At 36.7% G+C, this 22912-nt stretch overlaps 1 protein-coding gene across 1 annotated transcript in view; it reads left to right on the forward strand.

The window, feature by feature from the left end:
• The window catches only part of CAGE1 (cancer antigen 1), a 108932-nt gene that overhangs the window by 71672 nt on the left and 14348 nt on the right, over positions 1-22912 (forward strand). The window contains exon 12 of the mRNA XM_044683686.1: positions 14240-14310. Coding sequence (XP_044539621.1) covers positions 14240-14310 — 71 coding nt within the window. The remainder of the gene's footprint in view (positions 1-14239; positions 14311-22912) is intronic.

The raw sequence follows: 22912 nt of genomic DNA on the forward strand, positions 1-22912 counted from the left end.
TTCCTAGCTGTAACACTGGGAGTCACTTAACCTCAATTGCCTAGTCTTTTTACCATACTTTTGTCCTGAAATTATACTTAGTATTGACTCTAAGACAGAAGGTAAGGGGTTATTTATTTATTTTTTCCCCTTAGGTGTGTTCTAATGTTTTTTCTTTATTTTATTTTATTACCAAATTTCCACATAAGTTTTATGATTCATGTTGTATCCTTCTCTTCTTCTCTACCCCCTTTAGGAGTTGACAAGCAATTCAGTCGGGGTTTTATATATATATATATATATATCACATAAACCATATTTCCATATTATTCATTTTTCTAAGTAAATAATCTTATAAAACCAAAACTCCAAATCACATACCCAAATAACGAGCAATAAATCATATGTTTTCATCTGCATTTATACTCCAACATTTCTTTCTGTAGAGGGGGGATAGCATTCTTTTTCATAAGTCACTCAGAATTGTCCTGGATCATTGTATAGCTGTTAACAGCAAAGTCATCTATCACATTTGATTGTCCAACAATGTTTCAGTTACTGTGTATAATGTTTTCCTGGTTCTGCTTATTTCACTCTGCATCAGTTTATGTAGGTCTTTCTAGTTCTTTCTGAAATAATCCTATTTATCATTTCTTAAAGTACAATAGTATTCCATTACCATCATATAACACAGTTTGTTCAGCCATTCCCCAATTGAGGGACAGCTCTCCCTTTAGTTTCTAATTCTTTGTCACAAGAAAAAGAGCATCTGTAAGTATTTTTGTACAAACAGATCCTTTCCCATTTTTTAAAATTTCTTTGGGATACAGACCTACTAGTGATATTAGTAGATCAAAGGATATTCATTGTTTTATAGTCCTTTTGATATAATTCCAAATTGCCCTCCACAATGGTTGGATCAATTCACAATTCCACTAACAATGCATTAGTGTCCCAATTTTGCCACCTTCCCTCCAACATTTGTTATTTTCCCTTACTGTCATTTTTGCCAATTCCCCAATTGATGGACATCCCCTCAATTCCCATGTCTTTGCTACATATATGTCATTTTCCTTTTTCTTTGATCTATTTTAGGATACAGATTCAGTAATGGTATTGTTGGGTCAAAGAGTATGCACAGTTTTTTTTTAATTTGAAGATATTTCATTTTCCCAATTACATTTAGTAATAATTTTCAATATACATTTTCAAAAATTATAAGATCCAAACCATCTCCCTCCCTCTCTTTCCTCCCCCCTCAGATATGGTAAACAATTTTATCTGGGCCATACATGTATTATCATGCCAAACATACTTCCATATTGGTGATTGCTATAAGAACACACTCATACAAAACCAAAACCCCAGAATACAACCATAAATACACTGATAATGTGTGTAATTTTGTGTCTCAGGACTACATTGCCCAGCATCCCAGTCTCCTACTGACATAGGCAGATTGCAGATTTCTGGGTAGTTCCACCTCTCGGGGTTTACATTCAGGCTTTTTTGGCTGGGGCTCCAGGAGGCAGGCTGCTCTGGCTCTTGTCTCCCTTGCACCCCTTTTCTCTTGCCTTACTCCCTTTTTTTACATATGAGAGATAGTATGCTTTGATCCTCATCCATCTAACTCCAGAAGTTCTTTCTTTGGTTGTGGATAGCATTCCCCATCATAAGTCCTCCAGAATTGTCCCAGATAATTACATTGCTGAGAGTGGACAAGTTTTTGGAGTTGATCATTACACAGTATTGCAATTACTGTGTACAGTGTTCTCCTAGTTTTGCTTATTTCACTCTGCATCAATTCTTGCAGATGTTTCCAGCTTTTTCTGAAATCATTTTGCTTACCAACAATAGTATTCCATCACCAACATATACCACAATTTGTTCAGCCATTCCCCAATTGATGGACATCCCCTTAATTTCTTTGCCGCCACAAAAAGAGTTGCTATAAATATTTTTGTACAAGTAGGTCCTTTCCCCTTTCTTACTATCTCTTTGTGATACAGACCCAGTCGTGGTATGCTCAGTTCTATGGTCTTTTGGGCATAGTTCCAAATTGCCCTCCAGAATGCTTGGATCAGTTAATAGCTCCACCAACAATGTAATAATGTCCCAATTTTGCCACTCCTCCAACATTTATCACTTTCCTTTACTGTCATATTGGCTAGTCTGTGTGAAAGGGAATTTTTATTCCCTTTATTTTTTATTCATTTTTTTATTTTTTAGAAATTTTTTCCATAGTTACATGATTCATTTTCTTTCTCTCCCCCCCAACAATCCTCTCCCACTCATAGCCAATGTGCATTTCCACTGGGTTTTATATGTGTCATTGATCAAGACCTATTTCCATATTATTGATAGTTGCACTGGGGTGGTCATTTAGAGTCTACATCCCAAATCATATCCCCATCATCCCATGTGTTCAAGAAGTTGTTGTTCTTCTGTGTTTCTATATATTTCTATTATACTTCTCTCCTGCTCCCACCATGCACTTCTTTATGGAATACAGATTAACTCCATTTTGTCTCTTTTCCAATTTCTCATAATAATATCCTCTTTTTATTTTTACCTCTAGTTTTACATATATTTATACATACATATCTTGACATTTCATCCTATATAGTTTGTCACTGTTCCCTCTACGTATACTTCTTCTAGCTACCCTGATGATAATAACAATTTTAAGAGTTATTAATATCATTCTTTTTTATAGGGATACAAATAATTTGAACTTATTTGGCTCCTTAAAAAAATTTTTTGTTTTTTTGTTTTTTTCCCCCTCTCTTAATTACCTTTTGGTGATTCTCTTTGAGTTTTCTGTTTGAACATCAAATTTTCTGCTTAAGTCTGGTTTTTTTCTTTATGAATGCTAGGAAGTCTTCAATTTTATTAAATGACCATACTTTTCCCTGCAAGAATATAGTCAGTTTTGTTGGGTAGTTAATTCTTGGTTGGAGACCCAGTTCTCTTGCTTTCCGGAATATTATATTCCATGCCTTCTGGTCCTTCAGTGTAGATGCAGGTAGATCCTGTGTTATCCTAACTATGGTTCTCTGGTATCTAAATGACTTCTTAGCAGCTTGTAATATTTTTTCCTTGTTCTGGTAGTTCTTCAATTTGGCTATAATATTCTTGGGAGTTGTCAGTTGTAGATTAAATGTTGCAGGTGATCTCTGGATTCTTTCAATCTCCACTTTTCCCTCTTGGTCAAGAATGTCAGGGCAGTTTTCTTGTATAATTTCCTGTAGGATGGTATCCAGGCTTTTCCTTTTGTTATAATATTCCAGTAGTCTAGTGATTCGTAAATTGTCCCATACCTGAGGTTTTGGCAATGAAGTATTTCATATTTTCCTCAAATTTTTCATTCTTTAGATTTTGTTTTATATATTCTTGCTGCCTTGTGAAGTCATTTGCTTCTAGTTGTTGGATTCTAATTTTTTGAGACTGAATTTCATTCCTAGCTTTTTGGTCATCCTTCTCCTTCCGGTCTGGTTTTCTTTGTAGATCATCTTTCACCTTCTTTGCCTCGTTTTCAAGCTGGTCAGTTTTGGCTTCCAAGACACTATTTTCTTGTTTTAGTTCATGTATTTCCCTTTTCCAGTTGTCTTCAGCCTCTTGATTGGTTTTTGAGTTCTTGAGTTAATTGAATTTTGAGTTCTTGAGTTAATTGAATTTTGAGTTCTTACAAAGCCTGTGTCCAATTCACTGGAGTTTCTTTGTTTTTTCTTAGTGTTCCCTGGTCCTCCTTTGATCCATTTGCTCTATGTTCATTTCCTGGATAGAAGCTATCGATTGTCATTTCTTTTTTTCTTTTTCTATTGTTCGCTCATGTTTTATACTTCTTTCCCCCCTGTAATTGGCTGTAATCTTGGTCCTTTGATTATTTGCTGGATCTGTGGGTTTGGGCTATTCAGTCCTGGAAGGGCTTCTTCTCTGCTCTGTAGACTCACCAGATTAGTGGGCCCTGATGCCAGATCTTCCCCAGCTGGTAGTAAAAGCTAAAGATGTGAGTTAGCCTACTTTCACTGCAGTCTATGGGGTAGGGGTGTTGGGGCTTCCCTGCCATATTGATAAGATTAAGCCAGGGTAGAGTTGATCTGCAGCTTCCAATGTGCCCTGAGGCCAAAACCTCAAGAAGGGGGGGGAGGGGGCAGTGCAGGATGGAGTGTTTGGCTGCCCTTTCTGAGCTTCTCCTCCAGCTGTTTCCCTGTGGTCTTTGGTCAAAGCCTTGAGTCTGGCACAGCTGTGCCAGTGAAGCACTCCCTCTAGACTAGAGCCCTTGCCCGCCCAGAGATTCCAGAATCTGCTGGAGACTTGGCAGATTTGGTGTGGGAGGGGACCTGGGATCTTCCTTTTCCCTTTCTCCTGCAGCCCAACATTTCAGCTTTCCTTCCCCACCCCCCACGTACCTTTTAAGTTGGGTTTAGCAGCAGGATCCCCCAGCTCTGTTCTTTTGTCAGATTTGGTTTTCTGTCCCCTCAAAGCCCTTTGTCCTTGATCCATGTCAAAGGGTTTACAGAGCCTTGCTGCTTCCAAGCTGCCATCTTCCCAGAATTCCCCCAAAGCAGTACTATTATTTTTTAATCATTTCCTTTAACAGTTGAAATCTTTTGTTTTACTAAATGAGTTATTCTTTTATCAAGCTCTGTGAAGTAACCTTTTGGTAAATGGTATCAAAAGTATAAATTAATGTAGCATTGTCATTTTTGTTACTGATATGACCTAGCCATGAATACTGAATATTATTCCAAATATGTAGGTTATTTAATTTTTTTAAATGCTTACCTTCCCCCTTAGAATCAATACTGTGTATTGGTTCCAAGGCAGACTAGTGATAAGGGCTAGGTAATGGAGGTCAAGTGACTTGCCCAGAATCACACAACTGGGAAATATCTGAGGTCAAATTTGAACCCAGGACCTCCTGTCTCTGGCTCTCAATCCCCTGAGCTATCCAGCTGTCCCCTATTTAATTTTTTTAAAAAGTATTTTGTGGGGGCAGCTGGGTAGCTCAGTGGATTGAGAGTCAGGCCTAGAGACAGGAGGTCCTAGGTTCAAATCTGGCCTCACACACTTCCCAGCCGTGTGACCTTGGGCAAGTCATTTGACTCCTATTGCCTAGCCTTTACCACTCTTCTGCCTTGGAGCCAATACACAGTATTGACTCCAAGATGGAAGGTAAGAGGTTTTTTTTTAAGTACTTTGTAAGAGAATCTTTCCAAGTTTTTTGTATACTTCCTGGAGGTTGATTCCCAGATATTTTACACATTTAGTAGTTATTTGGAATGAGATTTCCCTTTCTACAATTGCTTCTTATATTTTGTTATTATTGATAGGAATATTCTTGATTTTTGAGGATTTATTTTGCAACCTACAACTTTGCTGAAGCTATAAATATTAACTGTCACTCTTAGTAATGTGAATTTCCTATGGTTTTTTACATAAACCATCCTATTAGCAAACAGAGATCATTGGTATTTTCCTCATTCATTCTTTTAATTCATTTATCTTTTCTTATTGCTATTGCTAGCATTTCCAAAACTATTAAATAATATTGGGAAGAGAGATCTCCTTGCTTCACTCCTATATTTATTGGAAAACGTTCTATTTTATTTCCTTTGCATGAGATGCTTGCTTTTGGTTTTAGAGATGCTTTCAAACTTTCTGAAATCTGCTCTCCTAACATCTCTGGTACATGTGAGACTATACTCAGCTTTCCTTTTCCCCTCTTTCACAAATTTTAAGATGAAGTCATCACTACTCATAATTTCTACCATTTCTACTCTAGCAGTCAAGACCTCCTTTTTGGTGAGAATCATATCCAGGATAGAAGTCAGCCTTACTTACCTTATTTACCATTCACCTTTTGAATGATGAAATTATCATTAAGGAAAGCCAAGAATTTATAATCTGCTCTGCTCAGGACAGAGCATTTGAATAACTGAAGTACCCCACCATGCCTCTGTGCCAGGCTTGTTCTGTTTTTCAAATTCCTCATTAATTTTTTATTGTCCAGGTAATCTATTGTGAATTCCAAAGACAACACTGTTTCTCTTTCTTCCATTGATCTTCATCCAAATGTTTGACATCCTCCCCCTTCTGATTCCTGGATTCTATAATATGAGCATACCTTTAGTTCTGGAAAAGACCATAGTGAAGTAATAACATGATGGACTTAAGATTCAGTAAACTTGGGTTCAAACACCACAACTGACATGATCTGCATGAACAAGTTAATTGACCTCTCTGAGCCTTGTAAAAATTTCTGTGCCTCTAAGTTATAAATGCACATATATACATACATAAATTATACACACACATACACACATGCACATACACACATAATTGCCAATATTGGTCAGCTTGTTCCAGGCCAATATTGACAAAGAATCTAAGACAAACTGATTTAGTGCACCTCCACTGGAGCTAAGTATTCCAATAGTTTGGAGGATTTTGTCAAAAGTTTGCTAAAATTCCTGGAGAGATATAATATATACATACATATGTACGTGTATATGACATATACATATATATACATATATCATTCTATCTAGCTAGCTATCTCTATCTATATTCCTTTTAAATAAAATACACTCTTACAATGCCATATCTCAGTCTTGGATCTTATCTTACCAAATCTCAACAATACCTATAAAGTGAGGTGTGACTTTAGAATATCTACTTCACCTTGACTGCTATCTATAGTGTATAAAATTTCACATAGATATGAGACTATGAGGTTTTTGTTGCATCCATTCTTAAATTTTATGTTCACTGGACTTCTGGGTATTTTTAATGTTATTTTTTTCCACAGTAGCTCCTTTATGGTATCTACATTGGTTGACATACATAGTAACCTTTATATTCTAGCTTCTTTTCCACTTTAAAGTTGGTGGTGGTGGTGGTATTTAATTAAACTGGCAAGACTCCAGAAAAAAATATTTTACCAACCCTTGATAGGTATGCTCTGTCCTTGCCAGAAAGTTATCATTCCTGTATCTTAAACTGTAGTCCAGAAATCCAGACATTCTTTTTAGATATTATTTTCTCAACCAATCATTTACTTCCAGGTGGCCAGAGATGGCCTTATATACATATTCATGCTGGATCTTGTCAGATTTATTTTACCTATATGAATTCATTCCAAAATGGATTGACCAAGTCTTCTTTCCTTTTATTTCTATATTTTCTAGTGTTTTCAATCGGAATAGAAATAAGTCTTGATCAATAACATTTAAAACCTAGTGGAATTGCTCATTGGCTATGGAAGGGGGGTGAGAGGAGGGGAGGGAAAGAACATGAATCATGTAACCATGGGGAAAATATTCTTAATTAAACTTAATTAAAAGAAAAACATTTTTTTTGTTTTTTTTAACCCTTACCTTCTGTGTATTGGCTCCTTGGTGGAAGAGTGGTAAGGGTGGGCAATGGGGGTCAAGTGACTTGCCCAGGGTCACACAGCTGGGAAGTGTCTGAGGCCAGATTTGAACCTAGGACCTCCCGTCTCTAGGCCTAATTCTCAATCCACTGAGCTACCCAGCTGCCCCCCAAAAGAAAATTTTTAAAAAGAAAAAAGAATAAAAAATAGGAATGGATTTTGTATTTTGTTAAATTTTTTTTCTGCATTTATTGAGATAATCATGTAATTTCTATTAGTTTGGTTGTTGATATGTTCAATTATGTGGATGGTTTTCCTAATATTGAACCAGCTTTGCATTCCTGGTATAAATCCCACCTGGTAATGTAAGGGGCAAAAGGGGTTTATATTGGGTAAATATTAAAAGGTATGGTCTCCAGGGAATTGAATAATTATCAATCCCCAATTAAGGAATAACTTCAAGTCAAATTGACTTGTGTGGAAGTTTATTTACAAATGAGAAGAGGAAGAGGAAATAAAGAAATGAGAGAGAGGATAAGATAGGATAAGTAATCTAACACACTAGGTAATTTGCTCCAATCCCCCAGTTTAACCCAGGCAGATCTAATTAGCCCTCAGCCAAGAGAGGCTTGGCCATGAGCCCAAGCCAAGGGCTGGAAGGCCCTGGAATTCCAGGAAGATTTAGTCTTTACACTCACCATGTGTAATTCTAAGAGAAAGATTTAGAACAGTCTCACCAAGGTCTCGGGGTCCCAGGTCCAGAACAAGAAGAGCTCCTTCAGATCCAAGACACAAACCAGAAGAGTGAAGCTGAACTCACTGAACTCTCTTTTAAAGGGTCTTCTTTTGCACCACTTCCTGTGCCTTCCTCCTAGTTTACATGTCTAATCACAACAGATGCTTTTCTTAGGACTGCCCAGGAGGCAGTTAGTAAATTCTGATTCATCACTGTCTCTAGCACACGTGGGTCAGAGATCTCCCAATTTGTGAGTTAGGTGGAGTTGTTTACACTTTTGGTAATTAGATTTGAAAATAGGCAAGATAGATTTAATCCCTTTAATCTCATTATCACATAATAGTGAACAATCTTTGTGATAACTTGCTGTAATCTTTTTGTTAGTATTTTATTTAAGATTTTTGCTTTTGTGTTCATTAAGAATAGGGGGCAGCTGGGTAGCTCAGTGGATTGAGAGCTATGCCTAGAGACGGGAGGTCCTAGGTTCAAATCCAGCCTCAGACACTTCCCAGCTGTGTGACCCTGGGCAAGTCACTTGACCCCCATTGCCTACCCTTACCACTCTTCCACCTATAAGTCAATACACAGAAGTTAAGGGTTTAAAATTAAAAAAAATTAAAAATTTAAAAAAAAAAGAATATTGGTCTAGGGGGCAGCTGGGTAGCTCAGTGGATTGAGAGCCAGGCCTAGAGACAGGAGGTCCTAGGTTCAAATCCGGCCTCAGACACTTCCCAGCTGTGTGACTCTGGGCAAGTCACTTGACCCCCATTGCCTACCCTTACCACTCTTCCACCTATGAGTCAATGCACAGAAGTTAAGGGTTTAAAAAAAAAAAAAAAGAATATTGGTCTATAGTTTTCTTTCCCTGTTTTTGGTCTTCCTGGCTTGGGAATTAGTACCATATTTGTATCATAAAAAGAATTTGGTAAGACTCCTTCCTTGCCTATTTTGTCAAATATTTTGTAAAGTATTGGGATTAATTGATCTTTGAATGTTTGATAGAATTCACTTCAGGGGGGCAGCTGGGTAGCTCAGTGGAGTGAGAACCAGGCCTAGAGACAGGAGGTCCTAGGTTCAAACCCGGCCTCAGCCACTTCCCAGCTGTGTGACCTTGGGCCTTGACCCCCATTGCCCACCCTTACCAATCTTCCACCTATGAGACAATACACGAAGTACAAGGGTTTAAAAAAAAAAAAGAATTCACTTCTGAATCCATCTGGCTGTGTTGATTGTTTCTTAGAGATTTCCTTGAATGCTTGTTCAATTTCTTTTTCTGATGTGGGATTATTTAAGTATCCTATTTCCTCTTCTGTTAATCTAGGCAGTTTATATTTTTGTAAATATTCATCCATTTCACCTAGATTGCCTTATTTATTGTCATATAATTGAGTGAAATAGCTCTTAATGATTGCCTTAATTTCCTCTTCATTAGAGGTGGGATTGTCCTTTTCATTCATAATACTATTAATTTGGTTCTCTTCTTTCTTTTTTTTAAATTACATTAACCAATACTTTGTCTATTCTATTTGTTTTGCAAAATATCAGCTTGTAGTCTTATTTTATTAATTCAATAGTTCTTTTACTTTCAGTTTTATTAATTTCTCCTTTGATTTTTAGGATTTCTAATTTGGTCTTTATCAGAGGGTTTTTAATTTGTTTTTTTTTCTAGACTTTTTTTGTTGCATGCCCAATTCATTGATCTCCTCTTTCTCTTTTTTGTTAATATAGACACTCAGAGATATAAATTTTCCCCTGACTATTGTTTTGGTTGTATCCCATAAATTTTGATATATTGTTTCCTCATTGTTTTTCTCTTCAATGAAATCCATAATTGTTTCTATTAATTGTTCTTTAACCCATCAGTTTTGGAGAATAGGATGATTTAATTTCCAATTAATTTTTAATTTGCCTCCCCCTGTGCACTCACTAATTATAATTTTTATCACATTATGATCTGAGAAAGTTGCATTTATTATTTCTACTTTTATGCATTTGTTTGCAATGTTTTTATACACTAGTACATGGTAAATCTTTGTAAATGTTACATCTACATGAAAAGAAAGTATATCCCTTTTTATCCCTGTTTGCTTTTCTCCATATATCTATCAACTAATTTTTCTAAATTTCTTTCACATCTCACATTCATTCACATTTCTTATTTATTTTTTGGTTTGATTTATCTAGATCTGATAGTGGAAGGTTGAGGTCTCCCACTAGCATAATTTTACTATTTCCTCCTTAAACTCAAATAGTTTCTCCTTTAAAAATCTGGATGTTATACCATTTCGTGTATACATGTTGAGTACTGATATTTTTTCATTGTCTATACTGCCTTTTATCAGTATGTAATTACCTTCCTTATCTCTTTTAATCAGATCTATTTTTACTTTGGCTTTGTCAATTCCTGCCTTGTTCTTCTCAGTTGATGCCCAATAAATTCTGCTCCATCCTCTTACCTTTACCCTGTGTGAATACTTGCCTTATGTGTGTTTCTTGTAGATAATATATGCTAGGATTTTGGTTTTTAATCCATTCTGCTATCTGTTTCTGTTTTATGGGTAAGTTCATCCATTCACATTCAGTGTTATGGTTACCAGCTGTGTATTCCCCATCATTTTGATTTTCTCTTTTAATCCTGCCCTTTCTTCTTTCACTATGTCCCTACATACCAGTGTTTTGCTTTTAATCAGGCCCCCTTTTCCCCACCCTTATTTTACTGTCCTTCACACCCCCTCCTTTCTTATTCCCCTTCTATTTCTCTTTAAGGTCTTTTAATCACCCCCCCCCAACTTTTACTTCTCTCTTAATATTCTCCTTCACACACACCACTTTCCTATTCCCTTTCAACTACTCTGTAGGGTAAGATAGAATTCTATACTCGAATAAATCTAGCTGTTCTTCCCTCTCAGAACCAATTCCACTGAGATTAAGATTTAAGTATTACCTATCACCACTCTCTTCCTCCCCTTCTTAGAACAGTATTCTCTCCTGCTGCCATATGCTACTTTATGTGGTATAATTTATCCTATTTTAACTCTTCCTTCAAGTATCTTTTAGTACCATCCTCTTTCCCCCCGCCAATGTTTTTACATATCATCTTAAACAGCTTAATACCATGATCTCTGTCTATGTATATTCCTTATATCTACTATGATAATGAAAACAATTTTTAAGAGTTACAGATATCATTTTTCCATATAGGAATATAATCAATTTGACCTTATTGAATCTCTTAAATTTTATTTCGCTCTTTCTCTTTTACCTTTTTATGGTTCTCTTGAATTTTATATTTGGACATCAAATTTTCCATTTAGTTCTCGTCTTTTCTTTAGGAAGGCTTGGAAATCTTCTATTCTATTAAATGCTTATACTTTCCCCTGAAAGATATAGTCACTTTTGATGGGTAGGTGATTCTTTGTTGTAGCCCCAGTTCTCTTGCCTTCCTGAATATCATATTCCAAGTCTTGTGGTCTTTTAGTGTGGAAGCCGCCAGATCCTATATAATCCTGACTGGGACTCCATGATATCTGAATTGTTTCTTTATGGCTGCTTACAGTATTTTCTCATTTAACTGAAAGCTCTTGAATTTGAATAATATTCCTGGGAGTTGTCTTTTGGGGATTTAATGTGGGGGGGGGGTAATATGTAGATTCTTTCAATATCTATTTTCCCCTCTTGTTTAAGAATATTAGAGCAGTTTTCTTGGATAATTATTTGTAATATGATGTCTAGGCTTTATTTTTGTTCCATGCTTTCAGCCAGTCCAATAATTCTCAAATTGCTTATCCTTGATCTATTTTCCACGTCAATTGTCTTTTCAATGAGATATTTCATGCTTCCTTCTGTTTTTTTCATTCTTTTGAGTTTGCTTTATTATTTCTTGTGGTCTTTTGTGATCATTAGCTTCTACTTGACTAGTTCTAGTCTTTAAAGACTGGTTTTCAGCTATGATCTTTTGATTTTCCTTTTCAGTTTGGACTATCCTGCTTTTCATGGCTTCCAGTAGGTCAATTCTTGTCTCCAATTTGCTTATTACTTTATTTGATTTTTGTACCTCTTTTTCCATTTGGGCAATTTTGTCCTTTAAGCTTTTATTTTCTTTTTGTATTGCTTTCATTTCTTTTTCCCACTTTTCTTCCCATTTTTCTTCTATCTTTCTTCTTGGTTCTTGAATTCCTTTTTGAGTTCCTCCAGAGCTTGTGACCAATTTCCATTTTGGGGGGAGGAATTTGCATGTGTTTGTTTGTTTCTCATTTTCTCCTATTGCTTCTATATTTTGCTCTTTTTCTCCATAGAAATTTTCCAGGGTCAAGAGGTTTTTTTGCTATTGTTTACTCCTTTTGCCACTGGAAGATTGGGATTCCTGCATGTTGGTGGTCATTTCTTTCTTAGCTTCTGTCTTGCAGGGGTTTGCCTTGGTAATATCTTCCCTGTCAGAGACCTGAGTGAGGGCAGGTAGATCTGTGATGTTTTTTGTGTAGATTGCTTCAATGTGGTTTTCCCTGAGGCTATCTTCCTTAGGTTCTACAGCTTGGATTTTCAAGGGTGGGTCTGTGGTGTAGAAGGCTACACTGTGTATTTTGCCCTGAGGCTCTCTTCCCTTCCTCTTCTGTGGCCACAGGGTTGCTGCCCCCTGCAAGGACCAAGTTCTATGCTGTTAAGCCTCAAATATCACTGCCAAGGTCTTGCACAGCCCTCAGGGGTAAGTCTGTGATGCTTTCAGCCAGCTCCCAAGAATTTGGAGATTTCCCTGGCCCTGGCTCTAACTCTGGCACAGTAGGTGGGGGGATGAGGGGTGGTCAGCTTGTGCTTTGATTCATGCAGTTTCACCCCCTTATAGCATGGGAATCCCCACTCACTGCCTACCTTTCACACTGTATCCAGATAGTGTCCTAGCTCTACCAGGGACAATAATAGCACTACCTCCCAGAATTTTTGTAAGGACCAAATGAGATAATATTTATAAAACAAAGTGTTTGGCATATTGTAGGTGTTATATACATGTTAGCTATTTTTATTATCATTATGATTATTATCACTATGTGACCATGGATAACTCATTTAGACTCTCTGGGCCCTAGTGTTTTTTTTTAATATTTAAAATAAGGGAATTGAGTTGGGGATAAAACAGGTGATCTCTGAATTACCATCTAACTTTAATCTTTTTTAGGTTGAAAAAGCATGCCATCTGAACCTGCAGGGCTACATTCTTCTCTTTTATATATGTTAGAGCCAGGGCCAGGGAAATCTCCAAATTCTTGGGAGCTGGCTGTAATTTTTATAAAGTTTATTCTCTGACAAAATAGAACCACATTACTACATGAGGAGCTTTTTCTACTTCCTCAAAATGCCCACTCCATCAAAGCCTCCAACAGGAAGGGAAAAAAGCTAGACATGGAACTCCTCCCAATTTATAGCCTATCTACCACCCAATTTATATCCTGTCTAAATCAGCATGTAACAACAGGAAGTAAGTGAGGTTCTGGGAATCGTAGTTTTGCTGGGAATTGTAGTTTTGCTGGAAATTGTAGTTTTTAGGATAACAGATTTTAATTTTACAATACCCTCTGAGATCCTTTGGAAGACTAGTCTCCCCAGTGGATCTTGTAAACATAGTCAACTTATAAATTACATAATTTGTGGATGAAAGGGAACGAAAACAAAACCAATGATTGCTAGGCACACTGACAAAAAGCCAATTGGGGTCAGTCGCCTTTGGCATAAGAGTATACATACAAAATAAATTTTACAGCCCCCCACAGTTCAATTAATTATGCTCCATGGTTCATTCTGGGTCTTCTAAGGAGGTTTCTTCAGGCATCTTCATGGCACTTTCTTCAAACAATTCATATTCTAGATTTGAAGAGTTATTGAGCTCTTTCCTAAAATGTTTATTTTTTTAAGATTTTTTTTAGTTTTATGACAATTATACAGTCCCTATGATAATTTCACACCATCAACAAATGAAGTAAAATGAGAAAAATCTTACAAAATAAAAATAGCTTTATCAACAAGCCATAATAATCAAATTAATGATTATCAAATAACAAATATGTTTGCTTTAGGTCCCTTTTTAATGCCTAAATTTCTATGACCTTTGCTTGGTTTTTTTTCTTTTTTTAATATTAAACTTTATCTTGTTAAAGGTAACATCATATGAGGAGATCATAGAGTGTGCTGACCAAAGGCTTGAGATATCTCACTCTCAGATTGCACAGTAAGTTGACAAAACAAATGTAATTAAGCTTAGCAGTTTTAAGTAGTCACTAATATCTTTAGATCACTCAGTTGCTAATGAGTTAATTTTCTTAGGCTCTTTAAAAGGAAAAAGGCAGCATGTTTTAGAATAGGACCATGGTCTATTTAAGGTTTAGGAGAGACCATGCAAGTGTAGCAAAATCATATGAAATGTTTCACAAAAGTCAATGATTCTGTTGTTTACTGGTATAGTAGTAAATAGTAGGAATATGGAACAGCCTGTGATTTTGCTTTGAAGCCTGGTTCTTATCCTTATGTTCATTTGCATATCAATTATGTGTGAGGAGCTTTCTCACAGTTCCCTCACTGCTTCTGGGGTTGAAGGAAAAGGAGAGTGGTGGGGTTTTGGGGTAGAGTCTCAAAATGGATTTGAGGATGAAAACTGCAATAAGGGTCTTAATACGAGTTAAAGAAATTGTCTAACCCTAAGCTAGATAGTTGTCTAATTCAGTACTTATAGAAAAAGATCAAAAGAAGAGACTTAGTTTTAGACTGGAGTGCTTTGCATGCCTTTGATGACTGCATTAAAAGAACTGTACTTGTCTCCTCTCAGGGAGAGGTTTATTAACTACTACAACCTTAGATGACAGCAAAAAGTAATAGGGACAGAGCCCTCAAGAAGCTGAATAGCTGAACTGAAGCCCAACAGAGAGTAACAAAGACCCACAATTCAACAACCAGCATCAGCATAGATGTCCAACTGAGACAATAGAAATGGGACCACTTTATGCATGAATAGAGTCTCTCTCCCATAGATTCCCTGCCATACCTCCAGTGAGGCAGGGGGCACAAAGAATTTTTGTGACCAAGAAACACTCCTGGAGGACAAACACACAAGAATAGTCACAGGGAAGGGACACAGACTAGGAACTCATGACCAGGGCACATACAAGAAGTACAAATGGCCAGTACTAATATACCCTTACTGTGCTGCAGGGCTGCCTCACCATCTCTGCTGGAGATGTTGCATGACTTTCTGCCAGTCATTGTGTCAGGAAGTCAATCTCTATCTCTTCTGGGCATTGCATTGTATTGTCTCTGTCAGATATTACTTCTCTGTCATATCATGTCTGGTGGATATTTCTACTGATTTTATGGTTGCAATATGATTGCACTGCAAAAAACAATGAATAGGAAGAATACAAAGAAACAAGAGTTGACTTGTAAGAATTGATGTGGTGGACTCCAGCAAGTAATTAAGAAGATCATCCACCATGATCAGGTGGGATTTATACCAGGAATGCAAGGATGGTTCAACATTAGGAAAACCATCCACATAATTGACCATATCAACAGTCTAACAAACAAAAATCACATGATTATCTCAATAGATGCTGAAAAAGCCTTTGACAAAATACAGCATCCATTCCTATTGAAAACACTGAAAAGTATAGGAATAGAAGGACCCTTCCTAAAAATAATAAACAATATATACCTAAAACCATCAACAAGCATCATATGCAATGGGGATAAATTAGAAGCCTTCCCAATAAGATCAGGAGTGAAACAAGGATGCCCATTATCACCTCTATTATTAAACATAGTACTAGAAACACTAGCAATAGCAATTAGAGAAGAAAAAGAAATTGAAGGTATCAAAATAGGCAATGAGGAGACTAAGCTATCACTCTTTGCAGATGATATGATGGTATACTTAAAAAATCCTAGAGAATCAACTAAGAGGCTGGTAGAAATAATCAACAACTTTAGCAAAGTGGCAGGATACAAAATAAATGCACATAAATCATCAGCATTTCTATACATTTCCAACAAATTAGAACAGCAAGAGGTAGAAAGAGAAACACCATTTAAAATCACCCTAGACAATATAAAATTCTTGGGAATCAACCTAACAAAACAAACATAGCTATTATACGAAAACAACTACAAAACACTTTCCAAACAAATAAAACTGGACCTCAACAATTGGAAAGCCATTAACTGTTCATGGGTAGGATGAGCTAACATAATAAAAATGAACATCCTACCCAAATTAATTTACCTATTTAGCGCCATACCTATCAAATTACCAAAAAACTTCTTTACTGAATTAGGAAAAACTATAACAAATTTCATTTGGAATAACAAAAGATCAAGAATATCAAGGGAAATAATGAAAAAAAATGTGAAGGAAGGGGGCCTAGCAGTACCAGATATCAAACTATACTATAAAGCAGCAGTCATTAAATCAATATGGTACTGGCTAAGAGATAGAAGGGAGGATCAGTGGAATAGACTCGGGGTTAATGACATCAGCAAGACAGTGTATGATAAACCCAAAGAGCCCAACTTTTGGGACATGAATCCACTATTTGACAAAAACTGCTGGGAAATTTGGAAAACAATATGGGAGAGATTAGGTTTAGATCAACATCTCACACCCTACACCAAGATAAATTCAGAATGGGTGAATGACTTGAATATAAAGAGGGAAACTATAAATAAGTTAAGTGAACACAGAATACTATACTTGTCAGATCTCTGGAAAAGGAAAGATTTTAAAACCAAGCAAGAGTTAGAGAAAATTACAAAATGTAAATTTAATGGTTTTGGTTATATTAAGCTAAAAAGCTTTTGTACAAACAAAAACAATGTAGTCAAAATCAGAAGGGAAACAACAAATTGGGAAAAAATCTTTATAACAAAAAACTCTGACAGGGGCCTAATCACTCAAATATACAAGGAGTTAAAGCAATTGTATAAAAAATCAAGCCATTCCCAATTAATAAATGGGCAAGAGACATGAATAGGCAATTTTCAGGTAAAGAAATCAAAAGTATCAATAAGCACATGAGAAAGTGTTCTAAATCTCTAATAATTAGAGAAATGCAAATCAAAACAACTCTGAGGTATCACCTCACACCTAGCAGATTGGCTAAAATGAAAGGAGGGGAGAGTAATGAATGTTGGAGGGGATGTGGCAAAATTGGGACATTAATGCATTGCTGGTGGAGTTGTGAAATGATCCAACCATTCTGGCTGGCAATTTGGAACTATGCCCAAAGGGCTATAAAAGACTGCCTGCCCTTTGATCCAGTCATACCATGTTGGGTTTGTACCCCAAAGAGATCATAGAGAAACAGACTTGTACGAAAATATTTATAGCTGCACTTTTTGTAGTGGCAAAAAACTGGAAAATGAGGGGATGTCCTTCAATTGGGGAATGGCTGAACAAATTGTGGTATATGCAGGTGATGGAATACTATTGTGCTAAAAGGAATAATAAACTGGAAGAATTCCATGCAAATTGGAGAGACCTCCAGGAAGTGATGCAGAGCGAAAGGAGCAGAGCCAGAAGAACATTGTACACAGAGACTGATATACTATGGTAAAATCGAATGTAATGGGCTCCTGTACCAGCAGCACTGCAATGACACAAGACAGCTCTGAGGGATTTATGGTAAAGATGCTACCCACATTCAGAGGAAGGACTGCAGGAGAGGAAACATATAAGATAAACAATTGCTTGAATGCATGGACTGAGGCGGACATGAATGGGAAATAGACCCTGAACAAGGACACATGTTACAACCAGTGGAAATGTGCGTTGGCCATGGGTGGGGGGAAAGTGGGGGGTGAAGGGGAAAGTAGGGGCATAAAGTATGTAAACAGGTTAAAAACGAATATTAATAAATGTCTAATAAAAAAAAAGAATTGATGTGGTGATGTTAGGTAGAACAAGAACAGTATATACAATGATTACAATAATATAAATGAAAATAACACCAAAAGGAAGCTGAGTATTTATATGTATTATATATGTATATATACATACTGTCGAATGCAACCACCACATTGGTTAGTTTTCCTCAACTGTTTTTCTTTGTTGCCCAGAAAGGTTCAGGTTGGGGGTTGGAGGGTGTTTGGGAGTGGGAGGGTGGGAAGACTTGGTATCCAGAACTGAATGAGGTAGAAAATAAAAAAGCATCAATAAAAGTTAATTTGGTTGGAATTTTTTTCAGTTGACCCTCAACTAGGCTAGGCTATTGGATGTGTATCTTCCATGGCACTAGGTGATGCACTATATAGACTGATTCTAGAAAAACTGAGCTGGGCCTCTTGGGCAGTGAAAAAATAAACATAGAGTCCATGAAGTTAACTTTGGAATACCCTAATTTTACCTGTATACAATTTAGGGGACAAGCTACACAACACGATCTATCCCAATTCCTACATTTCAGAGAGATGTTAAGATATAGCAAGTTCTGACTACCAGGGCCCCATGACTTTTGCAGCAGGTATGTCTGAAAGACATTATAGCCTACTCTCTTGGGAAATACAAAGCACAGAGAGATGTATACAGATAGGCAACAACACTTTTGTCTCCACCTGAACCCCCAGGCCATCATTTCTCTGCCACAGACTTCTCTCTCCTCATTCTAGCTCTCCCCTCCATTAACACACTGGTAAAAGGTCTAGTTTCAGAATCCCAGCTGAGAAGTCTGACCTTGCATATCTTTTATAAATTTATTACAGTAACTTCAGAGGGAAAGAGATTGAGTCCTTTGTCAGGATTATGGGCAATACCTGCTCTCTTCCTGCCCTGCAGGTCAACTGCCTTGCTCTAATGATTCCCCTCAAAGATTTCTCCTGCCCTGGTGATCCCTCATAAGGAACAACCAGGGCCTGGAAAATTATCTCTTTCTTTGCTTTTAATACCGAATAGTTAATAAGGAGAAACCTTTTCCTGAGTTATTTGTTTTCTATTTGTAAAGGACTTCATGGTCTGCCTTAGGGCATTCCTCCAGGTGTGGGGCATTCTGTCCTTTCTTTGATCAGGAATCTTTTTTTCCTCACTCCAAAAGGGCCTCTGGGTGCTAATGCATTAAGTTTCAATGCCTTTGAACAACTTTTCCCCCATGCATGAAACATATTCCTTCCTTACCTCCTACTCTTAGAATTTCTAGATGTCTTCAAAGTTTAGTTGAAGCACCAGTTTCTACATGCAACCTCTCCTAATCCCCATACCCTCAAGTTCCTGGATTTCAAAATTACCTGATATTTATTTTGTGAATGTTATATATTCTTTTTAGATGTAAATGTTATCTCTTCTGACAGACTGTGAGCTCCTCAGAGCAGAGGCTATGTGATTCTTTCTAAGGGTTCCCTTCTATAAACTTCTAGACCAGACACAAAAGCTGCATTGGAAGATTTAGTTAGAAGTATTCCGCTGAAAATACATATCAGGGATTAGGCGGGCGTAGCCAAGATGGCATTTTAGTCATAGCAAAAGCTGAAACCTCTCTGACAATCCTTCCAAACCAATCTTTACAAAGTGCCTCAAAATGACAGGAATCAAAAACAAACAAGACAGAATGAGAGGGCTCTTACAGAAAACAACTTGAATGGTGGACAGAGAGAATCAAATTTTACAGGATAAGGGGGAAGCAGAAGCAAATTGCACACAGAGGAGTGCTAGGCAACCACCCCCTACCTCCTACTCCAGGTTCCAAGCCTGGGCTAAATCCAACTTCAGGATCCAAGGACCCTGTCTATACGAAGAAAAGAACACTTCAGAACCATCCCTTGAAGTACCAGGCCCTGACACCAGCCCACAATGAGGCCCAGAAGTCTATAGCACTGAGCCCTTTCAAGCCTATGCTGCGAGTGAAGCCCTTAGCTCCAGGGCAAAATATCTCAGAGTGCTGGTTCCTGCAAGCCATTAGCAGAGGAGACAGAATCAGCAGCTTTCAGAACTCCCAGTCTGTAGACAAAAAAAGGATGAGAAAACTAGCAAACAGCAAAAGAAACACCTAACCACAGAAAATTTCTATAGAGACAAAGAAGAACAAGGCACTGAGTCAGTACAGAATAATGAGATCCAAGCAACCACATGCAAAACTTAAAAGAAGAATGGGAATTGGTCTGAGGTGCTAGAAGAACTCAAAAAGAAATTCAAAATCAAATAAGAGAGGTAGAAGAAAAGTGGGAAAAAGAAATGAAAGTAATGCAAGAAGCAGTTTTAATTGCTTTAAGCAATGCTTAAAAAGCAAAATTGGACAACTGGAAAAACAGAATCAAAAATCCAATGAAGAAAAAGAGTCCCATGAAAAGTAGAATGAACCAAATGGAAAAGGAGGATCAAAAAGTCATGGAAGACAGTCAGTCTTTAAAAATTAGAACTGGACAAATAGAAGCAAATGACATTTCATAAGACATCAAGAGACAATAAAACAAAATCAAAAGAATGAAAAAAAGAGAAGAAAATATGAAATACCTCATTAAAAAATGATCTGGAAAATAGATCCAGAAGAGACAACCTAAGAATTATAGGACTATCTAAAAGTCATTATTTAAAAAAAAAACAAAGCTGAAACATAATATTACAGGAAATTATCAAAGAAAACTGCCCTGATATTCTTAAACAAGAGGGTAAAATAGTAATTGAAAGAATCCTCCTGCAAATTACAATTCCCAGGACTGTTACAGCCAAATTCATGATCTCCCAGGCCAAGGAAAAAATGCTACAAGCAGCTAGAAAGAAACAATTCAAATGTCATGGAGTCCTGGTCAGGATTACACAGGATTTGGCAGCTTCCATACTTAAAGGATCAGAAGCTTGGAATATGAAATTCCAAAAGGCAAGGAAACTGGGTTTACAAACAAAAATCATCTATCCTTCAAAGATGACTACATTCTATAAGGGGAAAATTTGGTAATTTAATAAAATAGAAGGTTTCCAAGCATTCCTGAAGAAAAGACCAGAACTAAACAGAAATTTTGATGTTCAAATACAAAATTCAAGAAAAGTATACAGAGATAAATAAAAAAAAGAAAAAAATTTCAACAGCCTCAATAAGATCAAATTGTTTATATTCCTATATGCAAAGATGATATTTGTAACTTTAAAAATGTTTTTATCATTATCATATTAGTTAGAATTATGCATAGACAGAGGTAAGCTGTTTAGGATGATATGCAAAAAATATATAGAAGTGAAAAAGAGTATTGTACTAAGAAATAATGGAAGATAGAGAAATAAAATGGGGTAAATTATAATACATACAGAGGCACTGGGGAAAAAACTATTACAGTGGAGGAGAGGATGAGGATGGTGATAGATAATACATAAACCTTACTCTCATTGGAATTGGCTCAAAGAGGGAAGAACAACCAGATTCAGTGGGTTACAGAATTCTATATTACCCTATAGAGAAGTAAAAGGGGGGGAAAAAAGGGGATGGTTGGGAGTAGAGAAACATAAAGGAGGGGGAAGTTGGAGGAGGGGTGATTAAAATACCCTATAGAGAAAGTAGGAGAGGAATAAAAAGAGTGGTGGTGGGAAGGGGAGTAATATAAGGAAGGCAGAATGTGGGGTATGATTAAAAACAAAGCCCTGGTATAGGAGGACAGGGTAAAAGGAGAAAGGGCAGGATTAAAAGAGGAAAACAAGATGGAGGGGAATACATAATGGTAATCATAAATATGAATGTAAATGGGATGAACTCACCCATAAAATGGAAGCAGAATGGATTAAAAAACAGAATCCTGACATATGCTGTATACAAGAAGCCCATTTGAGGCAAGTAGACACCCACAGAGTAAAGGTAAAGGACTGGAGCAGGATTTATTGGGCTTCACGTAAAATAAAAAGAAGCAGGAGTACAAACATGATCTTAGGCAAAGCTAAATCAAAAATACATGTGATTAAAAGAGATAAGGAGATAAATTACATCTGGATAAAATGTAGTATAGAAAATTAAGTCATATCAGTACTTAACATATACAGCAAATATTATTGCATCCAGATTTTAAAGGAGAAAATAAAGGAGCTTAAGAAGGAAAAAGACAGTAAAACTATAATAGTGGGAGATTTCAACCTTCCTCTATCAGAACTAGATAAATCTAACCAAAAAATAAATAAGAAAGAAGTAAAGGAAGTTTTAGAAAAGTTAGATTTAATAAATATCTGGAGAAAATTGAATAGGGATAAAAAAGTATATACCTTCTTTTTAGTAGCACATGGTACATATACAAAAATTGACCATGTACTAGGGCAGTGATGGGCAAACTTTTTAAAGAGGGGGCCAAAGGAAAGAAAATGCTCATCTGTCAGACGGTTTCTAAGGCAACTCTTTCAAAGTTCCATTGTATTGTATCCTAGTCATTGTAATCATCAGGTTTGGAATAATGTTGCATGGCCGGATAGAACATTTCAGGGGGCCACATCTGGCCCGAGGACTGTAGTTTGCCCATCACTGTACTAGGGCATAAAAACTTCCCAACCAAATGCAGAAAAGCAGAGATAATAAATGCAACTTTTTCAGATCATAATACAATAAAAATTATAATGAATAGGGGGGCAGCTGGGTAGCTCAGTGGATTGAGAGCCAGGCCTAGAGAACGGAAGGTTCTAGGTTCAAATCTGACCTCAGACACTTCCTAGCTGTGTGACCCTGGGCAAGTCACTTGACCTCCATTGCTTATAAAAAATAAAATTAAATTAAATTAAAAAAATTATAATGAATAAGCCTTCCTAGAAAGGCAAATTAAAATTATTTGTAAACTAAATAAACTAATTCTTCAAAAGGGATGGGTCAAAGAGCAGATCATAGAAACAA

The sequence above is a fragment of the Gracilinanus agilis genome, chromosome 1 (genome assembly GCF_016433145.1).
Source record: "Gracilinanus agilis isolate LMUSP501 chromosome 1, AgileGrace, whole genome shotgun sequence".
NCBI classification, from domain to species: Eukaryota; Metazoa; Chordata; class Mammalia; order Didelphimorphia; family Didelphidae; genus Gracilinanus; species Gracilinanus agilis.